This window comes from Spea bombifrons, chromosome 3 (genome assembly GCF_027358695.1).
Source record: "Spea bombifrons isolate aSpeBom1 chromosome 3, aSpeBom1.2.pri, whole genome shotgun sequence".
Taxonomy (NCBI): domain Eukaryota; kingdom Metazoa; phylum Chordata; class Amphibia; order Anura; family Pelobatidae; genus Spea; species Spea bombifrons.
The window spans coordinates 72696222-72718716 of NC_071089.1; the positions used below are offsets into that span (position 1 = coordinate 72696222).

At 36.2% G+C, this 22495-nt stretch overlaps 1 protein-coding gene across 6 annotated transcripts in view; it reads left to right on the plus strand.

Moving 5' to 3' along the window:
- Window positions 1–282: 282 nt before the first annotated feature.
- Window positions 283–22495, plus strand: part of COL12A1 (collagen type XII alpha 1 chain) — an 81221-nt gene continuing 59008 nt past the window's right edge. For 3 of the 6 annotated variants that reach the window (XM_053458618.1, XM_053458621.1, XM_053458620.1), the window contains exons 1-13: window positions 283–457; window positions 4592–4701; window positions 9972–10088; window positions 10516–10659; window positions 10988–11047; window positions 11701–11964; window positions 12174–12338; window positions 12442–12615; window positions 12941–13231; window positions 13412–14014; window positions 15283–15555; window positions 17743–18015; window positions 19265–19537. In XM_053458618.1, coding sequence (XP_053314593.1) covers window positions 4629–4701; window positions 9972–10088; window positions 10516–10659; window positions 10988–11047; window positions 11701–11964; window positions 12174–12338; window positions 12442–12615; window positions 12941–13231; window positions 13412–14014; window positions 15283–15555; window positions 17743–18015; window positions 19265–19537 — 2710 coding nt within the window. In that variant the 5' untranslated portion in view covers window positions 283–457; window positions 4592–4628. Of the gene's footprint in view, window positions 471–4591; window positions 4702–9971; window positions 10089–10515; window positions 10660–10987; window positions 11048–11700; window positions 11965–12173; window positions 12339–12441; window positions 12616–12940; window positions 13232–13411; window positions 14015–15282; window positions 15556–17742; window positions 18016–19264; window positions 19538–22495 lie in introns of all 6 variants that reach the window. The other 3 variants (XM_053458619.1, XM_053458623.1, XM_053458622.1) reach the window with 3 other exon arrangements.

Here is a 22495-nt window from a genome sequence, read left to right on the forward strand (position 1 = left end):
GAAATCCCTTTGTAAAGCAGCCAGGGAAACCTAAGAGAACTTCCAGTTTCCTTCCAAGTGTGGCTGCTCTTTTTTGGATCTGAGTAGACACAGAGGACCCCCTGGCATTAGTACTTGAGCAGTGATCATGGAGAAGGAATTTTGAAAAGTATGTGGAACTTTCCAAAAAAGTAAGAGTCCCCCCTTTTTTTCCAGCCCTCCCTCCTTCTACACCACCTCCATCCAAACCCCCCCCCCCCCATACAGAAGCATTGCCTCTATCACTCAGTGGCAACAGTCCACCTTCCTCAGCTATTTCGTAAGAGTTTACGAGATTTGGGAACAGCCCTCTCTTAAGGAGCAGATTGGGGAGAGGAGCTTTTCACTCCAAGGAAGACAGTCCATAAGCAAGGAGCATCTCTGGTAGCCACCAGGAGGAGACCCTGCGCATCTCATCCCACTGCTGGACCGCGAGGAGGTACCAGGAGCAGGTCTCTGCTCCAAGAGGGGCAATTATGCGCTATTGGTCATTTAGCTTAGAAAGGGAACACCATTGTGGTTTATTTCGTTTAGCTAAAGGTTGTGCAGGACATCACCCATCCTGAAACCTATAATTATCAGCTATATCGCAAGAGTCCTATACAACTTGTGATTCTTTGGGGAGTTCATAGCAAAAGACCAAAGCTTTAATAATTTGAATTTCTTATACCTTATTGTTTTTTTTAGCTAAATTGATATTGGTTATAAAACGATCACTGAGCTATATGTTGTTTTATGCAGTTCTCTTTTATCTTGGTCAGTGAAAAAAAGAGTTTAGACACATTATAGGTAATTATATTAGAAGAAATGAAATGCCCAACTACTGGTAAGCAACCTTAGATATGCTGGAGCAGGCTGACTGCCACTCCCATTAGCTGCAGCTAGCTGAGATAGATTGAATATGATGGGAGTTGTAGTTCACAACAGCTGGGAGTTATAGACTTCATTAACTGGTGTATCAGGAACTATTGTTTTGGGCTAGTTGGTTACTTCAGGGTTAAAATACCAAGGTTTTACTGTTTCTTTTTGCAAGGAAGTGTTCTGTTTTATGTGTCCTATGCTTGATAAAAGTTGAATATAAACTTCACCAGCTTCTCTATCAAAGTTATATAGTGGTGTTATCCTGATGAATGGGATCTGTGTTAAAGGAAAGTCTAAATTTTCGGTGCCATGTATTCTTAACTGATTCTGAAAAGATATTATTGGGAGCTGGAATGTATTTTTTCTAGATGAGGAGAGAGAGTCCAGGTGAGGAGGAGACTGTAGAAAAGAATAGATGCAGGCACAGGGAGATCAGGGAGAATGTGGAATGTAAAATCTTAACTCCAGCAGAGACATTAGAAATGTGAATTCTAATTATTGAATGTATTGTTTTAATAACAACTAATAGCTTAAGGCTGTGTGTGAAATAGAGAAATAAAAAAGAATTCCCACATAGAGAATATATATATATATATATATATATATATATATATATATATATATATATATATATATATATATTGATTAGATCGATATATAGAGTGTGATAATTAATTCAGTTATGGACAGCAGATTTTTCACTTACTCTGCTAGAGCAGATTAAGCCGAGTGCTGCAATTTAGGCCCCCCTGGCAACAAAGGTGTTAAAAACAGAAATCATATGGAAGATGACTTTGGAAAATTCAAATGATTTATTATAGGATCAGCAAACGTCGGTCTGTAATAAAGAGCTGACCGTCTGGAATTCTTTGTGTATGCAATCATACTTACACTCCAGCCAGGAGTGCTGCTCTGAAACACATTACCCTACACCTTATTGGAAATTATCATTCTAATCAGCTTTGTACCATATGGCCTATGTCTATTTGATTATTACATTTTTTTTAAGTTTTGTTTTTGATATTTTTAGATACTATTTTTTTATATATTAAATTATGATTACAGTAAAAATCATAGTTATCGTTTTAATACTAATGCATATTCACTGTTTAGTTCTGTGTACAAGCATATTAAGCATTTTCAATTTTCTTACACTATACAATATTATTGTGTTTATTCTTAAAAAAGTGTTTGGGTTGATCAGCATAAATATATATATATTTGGACCAGACTTCTTAAAATACTGTCGTTTCCATAAAAAAGAGTGTTAAAATGAAGTAGGAAACTAAAGCAAAAGTTTTTGGCAGAAGGCAAACCCATCATGGGAATCTGTTTTATTTCAGACACAGTCATCTGTTTCCTGACCCATAGGTGTCGCTGCGAATCAGAAATAATGAAAAAAAAACAAAACTTTTGTTATATGATACCTGTTATAGATAATTTTCAAAGTTTAGAAAAGAATGTTAAGCAGTAACATGTAAAATAGAAGAATATGCATATATCATCAAGGCCAGATCTAATGAAATACTAATGGGGTCTACTTAACAAAGGTAGAGTTTACAGAACAGTTTGCAGGAGAGTTACTGTTTTAACTCTTTCACCTCACTATTTGTTATAAAGGGCCAAACAGTGGCAAATTACTGCAGTAAGAAGGGATGGGTTGGCCCTGCATCATGTATGATGTAATGAGTGAGGAGATTGAACATATATCCATGCTTTAACTATACATTATTCAGGGCCTGCCAATTTCCTCTTGTAGCAGAAACTCATTGGGGACTATACCCACAGCAGATGGAATGTAACATTTTCTGAATGTAAATCCTCCAAAGTTACTGTGACTAATTTGCATCGCCGAGTTTGTTACACTCTGGATTCTCTTGCTGTTGTGATTGTTTTTTTTTTGTGTGGAGTCAAACAAGACTTGTATTGAGACCACGTAGCTAACTAAAGGGGTAAATGCTGTGAAATGTGTCTGTGCGCTCCCTGCCCATCTGGTTTATTAGGATGGAACATGTCATACTTGTCACTTTTTATGTCTGCTGGTGTTTTTATTGGCTGTCTGGAATGTGCTGTTGAGCATGGGGAGAAAAAGGTTAATTGCAATGGAAACACATGATTAAGAGACATCTGTGTAATGGTTTTTATGGGTTTACCATGTGGCTTTAACCCTTTGCGCTCCAGACACACTGACAGGAAATGTGCTGCCATCTTCTCTAGTGTTAAGTGATAGCACATTAGATCTGGATTAAACTGAAGTAGCGCAGGATGTGTGTGAACCAGATCCCATTTGCTAATGGGCACACTGGGCTCTAGGCTGTTCTGTTCTTTTAATGCGTTTTGCACTCTTTACCTAGCATACCCTTATTGTGTCTGGTTGAATGATTACAAAAGGAAATCTACACTGTGACCCTTAATCCCACAAATTCTACATTTGTATTTCTGCTAAAACTACATCTGTGGCAGTAATCAGAGGAGGGGGGTTATAATCCACAGATGACTCCCTTGAGAGCATTACATCATGGCTGTACTTTCCTTAGGGTCCAAAGGGTTCCTTAATCCTGTTGGTGGTAGAAAAGCTAATGATTCATGTTTCCGACCATATCAGAATTACAGTAGTTTATAGCAAGGGAGACTTTATATTGGCAGCCCTGCAGCTGTAGTCTATGCAATGGCTGTATCCAGAAGAAGCTACTTTTTAGCCACACCTAGACTTTACTGAGGTATCCGGGATCTATGGATGAATGCTAAAACAGTCATATGCTGGCTGAGACTAATGGGAGCTGTGGCACAAGAACAGCTGTATTAGGCATAATGCTACTGGACACACTAATGTGGGCTAAGATTTATTGTCTTTGCTTTATCCTATTAATTAGTGGTTTTCACACTAAAAGAGTGAAACTGTGATTAGTTGTCAATGGTTACAATTTATCAGGCGTAGACATTACTAAATTACTGCCACTTTTAATTAACTGTATTTTACTTAAATTAAACTTTTATTCAAATTTGGATTTTTCGTTGACTGCCCAAATTTGGAAGTTTTCTTTTTTTTTAACAATTTATTCAAAAACACTGGTTAGAGTTTCAGTTACCGAATACAATACTCACTATTCATAACTTTGATTACTGATCCTGGCGATACCATTCCCAGGCGTATGAATAACCGATTCCATAACATGTCCAACTTCCCAATATGTGATTTATCACGTCAAAAATAGCTGGCCAACTATATGTCTATATATAATTTGTTTAAAAGGGTGGCATCTCTCATTGACAAGACAATTGGTAAAACCATAAAACATGCCTAGGCAATTCGTTAAGTCTTTATTGAAAATACAAAGGTTCTATTGTATTTTTTTTTTTGCATATGTTATATGTAAACCCAGTGTCCTTGATTCTCCTTTATTACTGGAATATATTTCCAAAGAACTTGTGGTATTCCATTTTTTTGGTTATTAAGCTGTCTCCACCACTGAGGAGTGAGCTCAGCTTCCATCCAGCTACTGATCATCTGCACATAATTAAGTCAGACATCTAGGTTGGAATTGTGTATCGGACACGTTACCACAAGCATTGGCTCTCTGGAGCTTTGTGGTAGTCTGCTTTGAATCCAGGGCTAGCACTTTCCGAGATCACTAGACTCTAACATTAAAATACTGCAGTAATGTTTCATTCTCTCCCTTAAATATCATTCCTTTTTTTTTTCCGGTTTCAGATCCATTCATGTTGTAGCGACCTGATAACGCAGAAAAATGAAAATACGGCTTTGCTCAGCAGTGACAGCACTCTGTGCTGTCCTGCTGCTATCTTCTATAGAGGCTGAAGGTAACACAATTTTTCTTAATATTTAATGTACACAATGACTGGTCCTATAGAATGGTGAAGACCTTTCTCCATCCTCTATTTTCCACTTATTTCCTCCTCTTTTGTTTGTCTCTTCTTTTGTCCACTCATGTCTTGTGTATGTGTATAACCTTTTTTTTCTCCCAGAATGCAACGCAAGTGCCTTTTCTCTGTGGAGAATCTTTCACAGAGAGATACACTTGGCAAGGGTTCACACTTCAAGAAGTAATGCTGAGGATAAAAAGGACTTGTGTAAGCTTGAACATAATATAAAGATTTTTTTCTTAAGAACAGGAGCCCTCTAGCACTGCCACTCCTCCTACTTGGCATCCAAGCAGTGTGAACGCTAAAACATTTTAATAAAGGATTTTATAAAGTATGCGTACATGTCGTTCTTGTTTTTTTATGATTGCAGTTGCAAAATATAACTTTTGTGATCCTTTTTGTTATGTTATTTGGGATGTTATTGTCACGTGATGCTATTACTTTAAGTATAATGCACATTCTTCAATGTTTTCTTACCATTATGTGGTTCTTTGCAGGACACAACATATTTTATGCCTACGTTAGAAACAAATATTATGTGAAAATGTAGAAAACAAGTTTTTTTTTACATTTTTGCACAGATTTAATATTCTATCCATAGACCGTAACAGTTCATTAAACTCCCCATTGTGCAAGATGAGTACAGTATTACAGTATTACTATTAACCTCCAATGGTTAGGGTGAGCTAGCTGGTTGGAGCATTGCTTAACGTGGATTTACTTGGAAGAAAAAAAAAATAAAAAATAAACATTATATTTAATACAGGATAATGGCCTGTGTAGTTTTTGTGATTTTTAATGATTCAGCATAAAAAAGACTTTTCCTATTAGATTTCCGCTTAGTAGTTTCTTGAGTTGTAGGTATTTTTTTTTATATAATGCAAACCTCCTCTTCTACACTAGTTCTAATACATTCCCAATTCATCAGAGTCTATATATTGATCAACTAATAAACCTTTAGAGAGCAGGGTCCTCTTTACCTAATATATCAGTTTGTCTTGGTCTGTCAATTCTAGTTTTGTCATACCCCCTTGAATATATGCATTGTATAATGTGTTCCATACATTGTTGGCGCTAAAGAGATAAAAGTCATAGGTATAGTGGTAGATATTATGGCAAGGAAGCAGGTAAATAAATAACCTTTTAAAAGCTGTTTCCAAAAATGTGCAATTTAAAGTTGTAGTTCAGACCTGAATAGTTTAATACTACAGAAGGCTTCCTTTGAGGCGCTGCTAGATAACAAGACTGTCTTTGTTTAAAAGTCATTATTAATCTTTTCTATTAGACCAGAGAGTGCTGAAAATATTTGTTTCTACATACCGTGTACAGTATAAGATTAAATTACACTAATTTAACGCATAAATATTATATCATAATATATATAGTACTAGGTGTGTGCTATTATTGGTTATTCTACTCTATTCTAGTTCACTGATTAACCATCCAATTATGGAGGTTGTAAGACATAGTGAAATAAATCTTTCAGAGTTGATTGACAAACATGGTAATGGTGCTAATGTTCCTGTTTTTTGTTTTTTTTGATTCATCAATATGTATTAGTGATAATTTTCCTTCAACAGTTCTTGGATCTGTTATGAACACACATTGTTTCTGCTTTTAATCTCCAAAACATTTTGAGTGCCATAGAGGAATAAAGAACACATTTTATTTCCCAATACCTTGGCTCTCAAAACATTAAAGGTTACCATGATAAAAGAAATCATAAAAAAAAAAAAAGTTTATTATGTGATGATGCTCAAGCCTGCAAGCTGTTCTGTATTCCCGACCATGTCTATACGATTTAACGAAGTGGTATTTTCCGAAATGCTTATACGTAACTGGAATTCCAAAGGAAATGTTGTTCCACAACATCCATATGTTCTTGAACAGGTTTTCAGATTTTTGAGATGCTAAAGATTTTTCCCCACAGTCATCTTTTTCTTGGAATCCGGTCTTTTGGAGTTAACCATTTGGCTGCTACTGTTCTCCAGCAGTTAAAGCCTAAGCCTTCTACAGCAACAGGTCAAATTACTGTACAGGTTGGTGCCCCCTCTTTACCATGTACTGATCCATTTTTTGAAGCATGCTCAGGTCATTTGTGTCTGCCTTTGCATTAAATTTGTCCTGAGCCATTGCTACCGAAATAGTATTTTATAATGATATTCCTTAAAGAAACTCATATTGCTTTACCTAGGGTGACCAAATTGCTCCTTTGCAAGCAAGTCACGTAAAACATAACAGGGCATCAATGATTCACTACGGAAAGGAGAAATCGGGTCACCCTACAGCCATAAATGTAGATACCCAATTATATTTATGCATGCATTTTAGATGACGTGTCTCTAAAGCCTTTGTTCTAACATCTTGCAACTATACAAAAGAATTACAGTTTCAGCTAAGCATGCAATTCATTTTAAAATCTCAGTGCATATGTATGGAAAATTAAAAATGTTAATAACTACTTAGACCTGCTACTTAAAAATAAAAATTAAAAAAAAGTATAGACTGAAGATAGTCCAGAATATTTTTAATATGAGGCACTTAAAGGAGGAGGATCCCTACGATAGAACTGATGCTTAAAAACAAACGCATAGGAAAAAGTTATTTTATAGATCATATTTTTCCTAGTACTACTATCATTCACTTTAACAACATAACTAATTCACTTCAATACTTGACATAATTACATGATAATAACAGGTTAACTACATCAAAAGTTCTTCTATAACATATAATTTCCCCATGCATTAAAAACTATCTATGTTTGAGATTAAGTAGTTTTTTGTCTTTGTGGAGATGCTTTATAAAAGTCCCTGAAAAACTCAACCTCAGTCGCAGGCAATGTCCATGTCACCCGTAAAATATGTGAAGTAATGGAAAAAAAAAAAAAAAAAAACAGGACTAAAAACCAGTAAAATCAAACAGATGTCAGGAAGTTTAAACGTATAATTTAGTGCAGAAAGAAAATAAAAGCACAAAAGAACACATGTGTAATAGAAACAGAGAAAGAGGGACGTATAAAAATAAGTGGTAGGGTATAAAGATTTTATCAAATACGTATGCACTGAAAAGATCAAAAGTGCATGACAAAAAAACCTTTATATATAGAAATATGATGTAAACGTGATTAATATCAGTGCATGAACAAAGATTTTGCTTTCAATTTATATACTGCTCTGTTCTGTGTTTCCTAAAACGTACGGTGCCCAAAGTCTACTTGATTTCATAAGATTAAAGCAGCCATTTCAGATGATTTGCAGTCCTTAGTCGTTAGAATTGTATATAATAAGTACGTATGGCTCAAAGTGCACCTAATCTATATGGACGTGCGCTTCCATCCTCATGGATACATCAATGAGTAGTTGCCATTTGTTGCATCTATCCTATATTATAACTAATATAAAGCATGTTATATTTAGGAATGGGTTGGGATAAACTAGTCACAGGGACATAATCCAATAATAACCCTATTGATTCTTGACTTTGCCCCATCCAGAAAGATAACAATGACGCTAACCGTATTCACCTATGTGAGTTGAGGTTTACATCATCCTCATTGTAAATTAGTAAAATAAATATACATTATGACTTTGATGATGTATGCATTGACAACAAAAATACAGAATAAACTAAGATTTTACACTCAATGATCGGATATAGCCCAGTGTAGCACAATGTAAGTAAGTCAACCCTCTCCATGACACTTCTACATTTAAATAGTTTTTCTAGTCCTCATTCCTAGTTTATAGGTGACTTATTAAAAGTTTCTGTGACTCACAACTACTACTATGCACTGATGATTATCTTGATTTTCTAGAGTTGTAAAGAGTGAATATCATTATAAAATAAGGCACAAAAAGTCTGTGTGTAATGCACTTTGTACATGGAGGCTTTTGTACATTTTGGAGAGCTCAAACAAATGGAAATTTCATGTATTTTTGCATGATGTCATGAAATCAACTACATGCAAATCCCTTTTTTTTTTACTATTCAATCATTCGTGTCATTGGCTCTTCTGATTTTTTTCCCTGTATGCAGTTCAGTGTGGGTTCAGAGGCCCTCTCCACCCTTTACTCACAGTTTCCTAAATAAATGTGCATCGATATGCTCTGGTTTTGTGTCTCCATCATTAACCAGTGTTTTTGTGACTATCCATACTGGCATTTTGGCACCAAAATGCTGTTTTGAGTATGGAGCTCTTGCATACTTGTTGCAAACTTAGTACTCATTCTTTCGCACAAACCTATTGTACAACCAGATCTACCAAAAGGATGTGTCTATAGGTTAAATAACACCAAAATCCCCATTCAGCTCACGTTATAATTGCACATATAGTCATTCTTGTTTCTTTTGTAGTATCTAGAATTATTCGGAAAATGAAGAATCATTTGATAATTACCTAAATGTAATTACTAAAATACATTGTTATAAATTTGGTCATACGTGAGCTTAAATTCTAATGTTGGAGCAGTCTTTATAATGGAAATAATATATTGAATATTTTAGCCTTTAATGAATGGGATGTATTTATTTACTATGCTTATCAAGATTACAGGTCTTCAAAAGTGCCATAGTACTGACATGGATAAGATAAATGGCACTGTTATCCAAAAGTATTATGGCAAATAGGCCACTCGAGGCTTCTTGCTCTATTATAGAGTCATCCAAACAAGGAACTGGCATGATCTGCACTCAGCATGTACGGAATATCCATTAATTGTCGTATCAAATAATTTCACATCTTGTAACTCTGTGATTTTACCTGTTCTTCAATGTGTTTCTAATGTGCTTGATTGTGCTAGTCATTCTTGGATGATACTCAAGATGTATGTGTTTGTTTCTGTACTGTTGCATTGTAATTTGTATTATGTGTTTTTGTTATTGTTAATACTTGTCAGCTTCACTTGAACGATTTCCAACAATACTTTGCCATGATGTTGGAAATGTATGCAAAGCGGTGCTTTGCAAGCTGTGCTTTATGTGATTGCATATACTCTGCTGGCTTTCTGATTTTGGATGATCCCTTCTAATTTATATAGCCGATGTCATGGCACCCAATGAAGTACGTTTGACATAGCATGCCGTAATGTGTTGGCTAGCACATTGCTTGGCATATATGGGTGCCATAACATTTGCTATATGCATATATATATATATATATATATATATATCTTATACTAATATGTATTTTCTATGTGTTCTTGCAGTTGGTCCTCCTACAGAATTAAACTTTGAAATAGTAAATGAGAACACTGTTCGAATGTCATGGCAAAGGCCAGCTGAAAGAATAAGTGGTTACAGGATAACATTGGTCCCTACAGTTGGTAAGTTATATATTTTAACTCTGTTGCTGTGCATTGACACTTTAGTATTTAACTTCAAATGTAATACTGTATATAAATGTGATTTTTTTTTGTAATTTCATCATAATTTCAATGGCTAGTGATGCCTCTTCTTCTGGGTTTATGTATATTATTGGAGATATTATGAGATCCAGATTGCCTTTATTATGAAGAATCATGTTGGTTTTATTAAGAAATGTATCATTATTTCTAAGACTATAACCAAGCAGAATCCAATGTATACTGCATGTATTGGAGTAAAATGATTTTATTTACTGAAAAGCATGGAAAAAACCCAATTTTTTTGACTATTTTGAATAATCAGAAACTAAAGTTGCATTAAATATAACTTGCAAAGCTTTTCTGTTGTATAGTTGTCTGATATCAGCTTTTGTATATTGTTTTCCAGATGGACCAGCAAAAGAACTGGATCTGCCAGCCTCGACAACCCAGACTATACTGACCGAGCTCATACCAGATGTAGAATATGTTGTAACTATAGTGTCTTACGATGAATCAGAGGAAAGTTTACCTGTGTTTGGACAACTTACAAGTAAGTATTCAATAGATTTCAATTATATACATGAAAAAATTGTGAGGTAGAGCAGTGGAAGCCAATATTTGTCCAACCAAATATTCCCATTTCCTAACCAAATACCAAGAAAACGAATTAAGTTCCCCTCTTTTAATTGTTTCCAATGAAACACCATTTACATTTGCAATTGAAAGTAATGATTGTTTGATAAAGCTCACACAAATTCAATGGTTTAGATTGGGAGCAATGTCTTCTTCTGGGAATATATTAAGTTTATGATCAGAGTAAATCGCTTGTATATTGGCATGTATAGAATAGTTCCTCATCATGATATTTTTCTTTTCAGTTCAAACAGGAGGTCGTGTGACAATTGATGAACAGAAACCTGTAGTTACCGACCAACCACGTATGTGCTGTATACATATTACTTTATATAACATGATATAACCTTATCTATCCCGACATTTATTAATAGGGTGTCTCCCACTCCCGCTGTATAAATAAATGGGGCTTTTACCAAGGTCTTAATTGAAGAAGGGGGATATGTCCAATGAAAATGTTACTGTTATTTGAATGATTAGTTACAATTATGTTTAATATGAAGCCACAGTATGTACTTCACAGGAGTAGCTTCCCAGACAAAAGGGGAAACCAATGCTAATAAGCTTTAGCCGTCATTTACTCACATTATATAAATTAGGTGCATTAACTACTTGTGCTCTGCTCATGATATAAATATAAATATACACATACAGTGTATATACAGCATATGTTTGTGTGTGTAGACCCACCAATTAAAGCGCACAGTGGTGTAGCAATATATGTCACAAGGTTTGTTGTAGCAAGGCCACAATATTAAAGTGGTCAAAGAATCCACGCCTCTGATGCCAAAGAACCTCACTTTGTAATCCCTCTTTGACCTGTTAGCAGTGTCAGAGGATGTGGTGGTTCCCCAAATAGCAGGACAGTTATGGAATGAATATAAATATTTATATCAACTTGTTTATACCTAAATTATTTTGTATGTATCACTTATGAATATTTGACTTTATTTTTAAGGATGTTCCATTAGCGCCACTGCAGATGTGGTATTTCTTGTGGATGGCTCATGGAGTGTGGGGAGAAGCAACTTCAAATATATTTTGGACTTCATAACTTCCTTAGTGTCTGCGTTTGACTTAGGAGAAGATAAGACTAGAGTTGGGATTGTGCAATACAGCTCTGACACCCGGACAGAATTTAACCTAAACAGATACTTTAAGAAAGATGACTTGTTATCAGCAATAAGAAGAATTCCATACAAGGGAGGAAATACAATGACGGGTAGGTATATAGATATTTATATATTTATATATTATTTATTTATAAATTAATAATATATAATATAAATAAGTTATAAATTATTAGTATATGTGTGTTATATGGTATTTTTGGAAGCTGAAATGTGTGTTTACAAGATTTAAAATTAACAAGCATAACAAATGAAAATATATGACGTCTCATGTTAACCATCCTATCAAATGAAATTACAGGTGAGGCCATTGATTATCTGATTAAGAATTCATTTGTCGAATCTGCTGGCTCAAGGAAAGGATTTCCAAAAATTGCAATAATTATTACGGACGGAAAATCACAAGATGAAGTAGAAATCCCTGCAAGGGAACTCCGTGATTTAGGAGTTGAAGTTTTCACGCTGGGTAAGTCACAATAAATCTTTTCAACTGGCTCTACATATTCTTGTAAATTGCAGTGTATTTCTAAATATATATTTAATGTGTACCATTCCCTTTCTTCCTTTAGGTATAAAGGCTGCAGATGCCAAAGAACTTAAACAAATGGCCTCTCTGCCTTCTCTGAAACATGTTTACAGCGTTGCTAACTTTGATGCTATTTCGGGCATTCAGAATGAAATAATTAATCAGGTTTGCTCAGGGGTGGATGAGCAATTAAGTGAGCTTGTCAGCGGAGAAGAAGGTGAGCTATTGTTGTAAATCTAAATTTTCAGTGTGGGTATTTATCATAGATGAGAACTCTCCAGGTTTGACCTGGAGTCTCCGGGTGAAGAGCTGTGAAGAGCAGTGTTTGGCTATCCCCATTTCACATATATAATTCCCAGAACTAGAGACTAGAATCTTAATAAATGAAGAGGAATGAAAACATAACTAGCCATTACTAGCATAAGATTGTAGAGTGTGGATATCAAAAGTGGAATGTTCATTGCGGTAGCCATGAGATCACCCAAAACCTTCCTTATTAAGCCCCGGTTGTTTCATGTAAATATTTTCAAATTTGTTTTTAGCTGTTGAAGCTCCTTCGGGTTTGGCTGTCACAGAGATTTCTTCCAAATCCATGAAGATCACCTGGAGACCTTCTCTGAGCCAAATCACAGGCTACAGGATCCAGCTCATTCCAATGATAGCGGGAAGTAAACAGCATGTTCTAAATCTTGGCCCACAAACTACAAGCATCAATGTGAAAGAGCTATCCCCAGATACAGAGTACCAAATTAATGTATTTGCAATGAAAGGGCTCACAGCAAGTGATCCAATCACAACACTGGAAAAAACCCAGGCCGTCAAAATACGAGTTGGTGAGTTATTGACTCTGTTATGTTTACCTTCCTGCTATAAACAGTTTTAGAAAATATAAAACTCATCAGGTTTAAATGTCTCACAGCACCAAATTTAGCCCTGGTGCTGTTTACATCGTGAGTACATGATTTGCATCTGTTTACCGAGTACTGTTTACATCTTTTTTTGCTTATTTTCAGAATGCTCTGGAGGTGTGGATATAAAAGCTGATGTTATCCTTCTTGTTGACGGTTCTTACAGTATTGGCATTGCCAACTTTGCTAAAGTAAGGGCCTTTTTGGAAGTCTTGGTAAAAAGCTTTGACATCTCACCCAACAAAGTCCAAATCAGTCTTGTTCAGTACAGCAGAGATCCATTTACAGAATTTACCCTCAATAGATATGACAAGATCGAGGACATTCTACATGCAGTGAATACTTTCCCATATAGGGGCGGCTCAACCAACACAGGAAAAGCAATGACCTATGTCAGAGAAAAAGTATTAGTTGAAAGCAAAGGGGCAAGACCAAATGTGCCAAGAGTCATGATACTGATTACTGATGGAAAGTCTTCAGATGCCTTCAAAGATCCAGCCATGAAGCTGCGGAATTTAGATGTTGAGATTTTTGCTGTTGGTGTAAAGGATGCTGTAAGGACTGAATTAGAAATAATCGCTTCCCCGCCTGCTGATACCCATGTGTACACAGTAGAAGATTTTGATGCCTTTCAGAGGATCTCTTTTGAGCTGACACAATCTATCTGCCTGCGAATTGAACAGGAGCTTCAAACAATAAAACAGAAGTGTAAGTATAATACCATAGTGACAGAAATAAAATTCTAGGTCTGAGGGGCTCTGGACATCAGAGATGACTTGGCCTCAAGCATTCTTTTATTTCTGGGGTAGAGGGTGGTGTTTGACTCTTCCTGAGCTCTGCCAACTCTTTCCCAATTTGAAGTCTTTCCCCACCTCTCCATTTTGGCATTCCCGAGTCCCACCTCCCACCAAGAGAAGAAGGAGAGCTCTGGGTGATGAGACCTGGGGAAATTATTTTCATGATGTCAGAAATTATAGCAATCAAAAAGCTTAAGTGTCTGGCAATCGTTTGATTATGTTTTTAAGCAACAGGTTTTTTTTTAATGGTTTTCAGCAATGGCCATAAAATGAGCATAGTAGAATTGCAGAAGAATTAATAATTTAAAAAGAATAATTCTTTAAATAATTTTAAAGAATTAATAATTTAAATAAATAAGTAAACAAAACCTTCCTTGTGCCAAGGAGTTAGACATGAAAAAGTAGTTAAAATGCAGTTGACAAAACATCCTAAATTTCCATACATTATAAAGAAACTATAGAATAGTATCGCAAGTTGAGATAGTGATATTCACCTATCACATATGATGAGAATGTAGGCACTTTAGATATGCATGCTGGTGGGTCTGACTATTCTACGACAACATTGTGATAAACCAAAACACACAAAAGCCTTTGATAAAAAAGGCCATCGCATTCCCAGTGGTTTTGCTTACATAAACTTTTAGGAACTTTAGAAATCTGAGATGGTTGACTTTATCGGTTGAAGAAACAAAGCCAACAATCTGGTGTTGTGACCTCAGCGTTAAGAGATTTGTTTATTTACAAAGCTTGGTATATTTCCAAAATTCCAAAAACAAATTAGTTACTAGCTACCACTTAAGAGCCACTGTTAAATAAATGCATATGTTTTCTCAATCTCAATCCCACCTACCTGAACCTCAAATGACTAAATGGCCAATTCTAATTCTAATGAACCATTACTGTTCAGTGTAAGAAATAACATTCAGGGTGACAGTATTCTTCATTCTGAAAAAAATATCCCTTTGGTAGTAAAAAGTACCACTGCTGGTTCTGAGCGCCTGCTTGTTGAACTATAAGGTACGCACACATTTCTCATACAATCACTTTTAGACAGGCGGCTCCTAACCAGTAGAGGTGAATTATATTTATATTATACAATGCGAGTGAATGAATTAATAGCCAAACAAGTAATGGATCTCTAGTTAATCTCTCTTTATCGTTGCATTGTGCTTGCAGCATTGGCATCTGCTCAGAATTTGACGTTCTCTCAGGTGACATCTAGCAGCTTCAGAGTTAACTGGTCCCCAGCAGCCGATGATGTCCTGTCTTACCTGGTTAAGTATAAGGTTGCTGTCGGTGGAGAAGAATTCATTGTTTCTGTACCAGCACCGACTACCACTGCGGTTCTCTCAAACTTACTTCCAGAAACAACCTATGCTGTTAGCGTCTTGGCTGAATATGTGGAAGGGGAAAGTGCTCCATTGGATGGAGAAGAGACAACTTTAGAAGGTAATTATTTGGTATTCATGAATTATACTAGAAAATATATTTTTTGATATGAGCATACTGTATTGAACAAACTGATTCTAACTAAAGGTGTAGTTTTAGTACTAGTTGAAGCTGCTCCGCTTTCTCTCCCATTTTTCATACCATGTTTTTCTGTTGTCCAGCACTAATGTTATCCACATGTCTATCCTCCATTCCCCCTCCTGCTGTGTTCTTTTATTTGGAGATTCATTTCCTAAAGAGTGCTTTTGCAGAATGAATTGAAGTAGAGGGGCAGTTCCAACTCACTGCCTTCACTGTGTATTATGAAGGGCCAATCACGGGATGAGCTTGCAAAAAGGGCTAAGTTGGCTCTGCCTAGGTCTCATTTATTTAAAACATGCACTATGCAGGGCCATTTATGCTATTCTTGCAGAAAAATGTTACAGAGGTTGGCCATTTATGACATCAGAGAGATGAAACTCCCATAATAAAATACTACAAACTTGTTCGTCTTTATATCCCCCCGAAAATATGTTAGATATTGCTTGACAATTAATGGCCAACATGCAAATACTGTAAGTTCTGTAAAGTATCAATTTTTTATTTAAGCATTTTTCTACTGATTGCATATGAACCCTTTTCTCAACAAACAAATGTTCATAATAGTTTGGGTTAATAAATTGCATTTTATTTTTATTGAGTGTATGTATTGAATACAACTGGAACCCAGTCTTAGCCTGGGTCGTTAGCCACCTCTTGGTTAATCGGGCATCCTGGGGAACCCTATTAATTTAAAAAAATTATATATATATATATATATATATATATATATCTATATCTATATCCATGCATGGTTTGTTGCCATAAAGTAGAGAAGTCAAGCAATGATTAGCAGTGATGTTTAAGATGTCTTCAGTCAGAGAGTAAATCAAAAAAACAACCTTGTGCACTCCACGAGCTGATCGGGACCATAACATCATGCTTAACTAGTCAACAGAGATTTAATGTTAATCCTTAATTTATGTCTATTTTAGAAACTGAAATATCTGAAACATGTTATAATGGCAAGTAGAAAGATAATGATATATGGGTAAATGTTTCATAAGCTGTTTTTATACATATACGACATGAGTCAGACATTAAGCATGTTGTATTGAACACTGGCTGGAAGCTATCCGGCTTTGGGTTTATCAAATAGTCTATCAGTAAACGAATGCAAATTGGCAGAGTTCCAACATGTTCAGAGTCAGGTTGTTATCTGCCTAACAAAGTGAGAAAACTACATCACTACTAACCTTAAATGGCATATAATATCATGGAAATAACAAAGACAAAGACTTGAGGTTTTAGGTGGGATATCTACTGAAACTTAAATGCATATGCGGGGTCCCTTTTTTATGGCGTCCCTCTTGTAAAATATGTTACAAAAGGAAAAATAACTTTTATTAATAGACTCCCTATAAATATTAACCCCTTAATGACAAAGCCCGTACATGTACGGGCTCAAAATGCATTGTTTTCAATGGGTTTTGGGACCGCCCGTTGTCCTTAAGGGGTTAAAAAAACAAGCAAATGTATTCACAGCAGCGCACATACCCCACATAAATTGGTAGCTGTTCATCAACCATATAAGAGCAAGCTCCTGTCTAAAATAAGATGGGAATGACACTCGTGCTGGATGAATCACCGTTAAATTAGCTGAATTCCTACTTGAATCATTTTGTTTTTCAATGTTTTTTTTAGAGAGCCTATTAATAAAAGTTAGGTCTTAACCTTGTATTTTGGGGTTTGTTAAATCCTCCTTTCCCATCTAGGCAAGGACCCTGGCAATTATTTGTCCCCTTTACAAATGCATAAGGGGAATTGTAAAGAATCAGCTGAATACATCTACTTGCACATATTATACTTATTTCCAGTCCTGCTATGGCCGTACATTTATTAAACCTTCTACAGTTTTTTTTTCCCTTCTTTCTCCCCTCTTTAGGTCTTCTTAGGTTCTTCGGTAGACAGTACCCAAACTCTCTCATATGCTTGTCCTCTCATTTTTTATCCATGAAATCACATACATTGTTAATAATAAAAAATACAGGTTTTATGTCACAAATATAACATCTGCACAAAAGCAAGCTTTCATATTTGAATGATATAATATAAATATATGAATTCAAGAACAGAATTTACATGAATTTACGCCCTTTTTTTGAACAGTGAAAGGTGCACCGCGGAACATGAGAGTCAGCGATGAAACCACTGACAGCTTTAAAGTTGGTTGGACTCCAGCTCCAGGAAATGTTCTTAGATACAGGATTGCCTACCGTCCAGTGGCCGGGGGTGAAAGAAAAGAAGTGACGGTCCCAGGCAATGAAAAGTTTACTACTTTGCAAAATCTCTTTCCTGACACAAAATACCAAGTTTCTGTGATCCCTGAATATCACTCGGGTCCTGGGAAAGCTCTAATAGGAAATGGGGCAACAGAAGAAGGTAAGAAATGTCCCAATCAGGTGGTTTAAAACCTGCCATAAACTGTGGTTCCTCTAAAACAAGTTGCACATTATTTTACAACACATTTCGTGTTGGACATTTGGCACCAAATGCTTTTTTGTGTTGTCATAGTTAGGAAAATCACTGCGCATGTCTCCACTATATCATGTGGGTTTATAGCAGTCACCATGGCATCATAAAGATCACTGTCAAAATCACACCGGCTCCTTTTGGACACTACCACAGGATTACACCAGTCTTGGCGTGTATAACAGCAGTGTCTATGACCTTTGCTTTGTGTCTTTCTATATAGTATAGTAATTTTAAAACACTGTTGTGGAAAGATCATTTATAGTACTGTCAAATCTCCAAGTAATTCTTTAAGTAAATGGTGTCTCATTCTTAATGTTTGGTAGTAACAAATCAAAAACCTCTTAAAAGGTTTGGTATTGTTTTATGTGAATATACTTTCAGGAGAAATAATAACATGACAGAAATCTTAAGGTGTATTTTCTTAACATGCTTGAGAGCTCATTGAATGTTTTATATAAGTGGAATAGCACTCTTGAAAACCAAATGACTCACTCACCATCCTAACCATTTTAACATTTTCTACGTATTCTACTTATTCTTTTAAAACAACTTTTAACACACCTTAATCTATCTTGGATTAGTTTAGCTCTGTTTGACTTTACACCTTGTATTGTAATGCCAGTCTAAGTATCCACTAGTGTGTATCTGTAAATATTCCTTTGAATGTATTAATAGTTTTGATATTGAATAGTTAAAAAATGAGGTCCTTTTAGATGATTGATGAGGAGGGAAATCATGATTTAGTGCCTGCTCCTAAAATGCACCTGATTTGGCTCATTGACCAACAGGAATTGCATGTTGTAGAATATAGAGTTCTACCCTGGAGTCCCCTTGCATGCCCCCTCCCCCTGGTTGAAAATCTTTGTCCATTCACTGCACTTCTATAACTATCTGCTGTCAAGTTACCATAAAACACCCCTACCATTTCAACCTCAACACAAGGGTTGTGCAATGCACGTAAAGTGGTCATATTACCATAATAACCAATTAAATGTTCCTACTGATTAGACAGCCTCGATGGTTCCTTTGGTGATAAGAGAGAGTTGAACTTTGCATGAGAATTAGTTTTTATGCACACCCCACAATTACTGAAATGAAAAACTCAGTAAAGTTATCTTGAGTGCTTATCCTGTGTTTTTTTCCTTACTTCTCACAGTTTTAGGAGAGCCAAAAAATCTGCAAGTATCTGATCCTACAACATCCAGTTTTAAAGTATCATGGAGTGCAGCACCAGGGAAAGTATTGCAGTATCTTGTGACATATATGCCCTCTGAAGGTGGCGAACCTAAAGAAGTTACACTCCAGGGAGATGTCACAAGTACGGTGTTACAGGAACTAGATGCTGGTACAATCTACTCACTATCTGTAAATGCATTGTATGCATCGGGAGCTGGATCAGCCCTACCAGGAGAAGGAGAAACTCTTGATGGTAAGCTACATTCTCTTTTTTTATGAGAAAAAACAACTCAGTTGACCTTCATAACACGGGCGTAACAATCATAGTCAAAGTGGTTGCAACGGCGACTGGGCCCGCAACTCTGGAGGCCTGCACCACCTGTTTTGTGTAGTGACAAGCTTTTTGGGGACAAAGATGGTACAGACAAGCTGTTTGGGGGCACTGGCAAGCTGTTTGGTGGCAAAGCTGGCACATACAACCTGTCTGGGGGCACTACCAAACTGTTTAGGGATAAAAATGGCACATACAAGCTGTTTAGGGTACTGAGACGCTGCTTGGGTGTAAAGATGGCCCAAACAAGCGATTTCGGGGGCAAAAATTACACAGAAAAGATGTCTGGGGCACTGAGAAGCTGCTTAGGTGTAAAGATGGCCCAAACAAGCTGTTTTGGTGGCACAAATGGCACATACCACCTGTTTGGGGGCATTGACACGCTATTTAGAAACAAAAAAGGGGCATTTGAAAGATGAAAGAATTAACCTCTCTGATAATCCATTTACAGTATAAGCACATTAAGCAACTGCTTAGGGCAAACATGGTCTATGGGACACCATACACCTAAAGAGAAGACACATCCCTCATAAAATTGTATCTCCATAATATTTTTATTAAAAATTATTGTTTTGCTTGTAAATATTACCATGTATTAACATGGGCCAAGTTGGTACTTCTAGCTGCCAATACTCTCCAGAGCATCCCTAAACCCTAGTCCTCATTATTCATCTGGAGGAAAATTCAAGGTATCTTTCCGTACAATTCAGTGTATTCAGACCTTGGTGAAACTTGAGTCTATCCTTTAGGGGCTTAAACCAACCTCTGACATCACAGTTTTTTCGCAGCTGTGTATTAGCAGTCAACTAGTCTATTTGTCAAGTGGTTACATACCCTAGTTCCCACTTTAATTGATTGGTTGTGAAGGTTGAGCTTTTTTGTTTTATATTTTAAGTGATATCTTTAGCAGAAAGTATTTGCCTATTTTAGCAAATTAATTCTATGTAGGTGGAAAGATTTTTTTATATTTTTGAATCACAATTTAATAGTGTGGATTGGCAGCTTTGTGCTATTCAGTTGATGGGTAGTGTACAATTATCTTTTGATTGCGAGCCAGTTAATGAGATCTGCAGTTAGATCTACAGTTCCCAATTGTGTCCAGTTGTTTGATGGTTCTACATTTTACTATGGAAATTATGCCAAAACCACATGTCATAGCCCTCGTCGAGAAATGTAATGGAAAATACAGATAGATTAAGAACTGGAAATGCAATAAGGAGCGGCTGATGTTGAGTGCTACTGGTTTTGTGATCTGAGATCCCAAGGGTGAGGAGGTGGTAAGAAGGAACTTGGCAGAAGTTCCTTTTTATTGCCTTCAGGCACATATTTGAAAAGCAAACACAGACGGTATTTCAAGTTGTTAATATATTAAGGCAGCCTTGGTTTTTGTTTGCTGGGATGAAATGAGAGGTGAAGTACTTTCTCTTTTTCCATTGCTGGAAGCAAAACTGAGAATGGCCCAGCCTATCGTGCTTAAAAATGTGCCATTGGATTACAACACAGACATAATTACTTGAATCCCATAGTTTTAGCCGAGGGCTAAGGACTTGCTTTGGCTATGGAGCAATTGCAATAAAAACATTTCTCCTTGTACCCAGATGAACTTTTTTTGTGCTATACATAAAAAGAAAAACTTAAAAGAAAGGATCCGATTTATGTTTACTTGTTGAGATGGTTAAATAAAATCCACCGGTCTGATTTACTTGAAAGTAAAGTTTATGTTACATGGTTCTGGTTAAGGATTTTCATGGTAATGAAACATGTATGTAATTTAGTAGGCTCAATGAAAGGAAATGATTCAGAGTTCTGCTAAGTGGACAAAGTGCAGCCGTCGCTGTGGATGAATGAATAAAGTGCACGTAATGTATTACATAGTATGTGTTGACAGAAAGCAAAAAAATATCGTGATCAAGGCTGCAATCCAGATAGGTGCCTTGGGCTATTTAAAATCAAGGAGCATCTGGTGAATGTATATATACAGTATATTCATATGTTCTGTCCAGATTCTTCTTAGTTTTCATATTTGAATTGAATAGACTCCTGCACTAAAACCTGACCGTACCTAATGATTTCGGCTTCTTAACCCTATGGTAAAAAAGTTGGGTTTAGAGAGATGCCAAGGACACTGTATTAGGAATGTATTACATATTCTCTCACAATGCACATAAGTGCACATAATGCTTGTGGCTTGTGGTCTACAAACAACTGCCTTGCTCTCCAAAGCGTGAACAGTTGAAGTTGGATCCAGATTCACTAGACTTTATGTTTGAGGCAGACACTGTAATGATCTCATTGTGGCTCATGTGTTGCACATGCCCGAATAAACCAGGAAAGTTAAGCAGGATACTCGTTTCTTGATTATTTCCATGAAAGCTATTATATAATGAGTCTGTTCAGAGAATCTATAAAGAGCACTGTTCACTAGATTTCGCTTTCAAGGCTATCCTCATATCCTGGAGAGTGATCTACAAAGATGCCTGCTGAATCATTGTGCCATTTCCTCAACTTTTACACTCACAAACCCAACAGAATGCGTAATGGTTATCATGACAATCAGCAAGGAATCCAAGAGGGGACAAGAGGAAATGTAGTTATTTTAATAGGAGAACAAAGATTTAATTGTAAATAATTAATGTTCTTTGACATATAGCTGGGACATACAGTAAATAATGTATGCAGAACTAACACTCTGATCTAAAGCATATGCTGTGAGCATGTATACTTCTATAATGCCAACTGTAGCCCACCGCTGAATGACTGCTCTTTGCCATATTCCCTATGCATTCATCTCAAAAACTCAGATGCCTCATTCCCCATGATCTAAAACTAAAGGGCACCATATCAAAGTAGCACTAAATATACTGTGCATAGTTTTCTTTC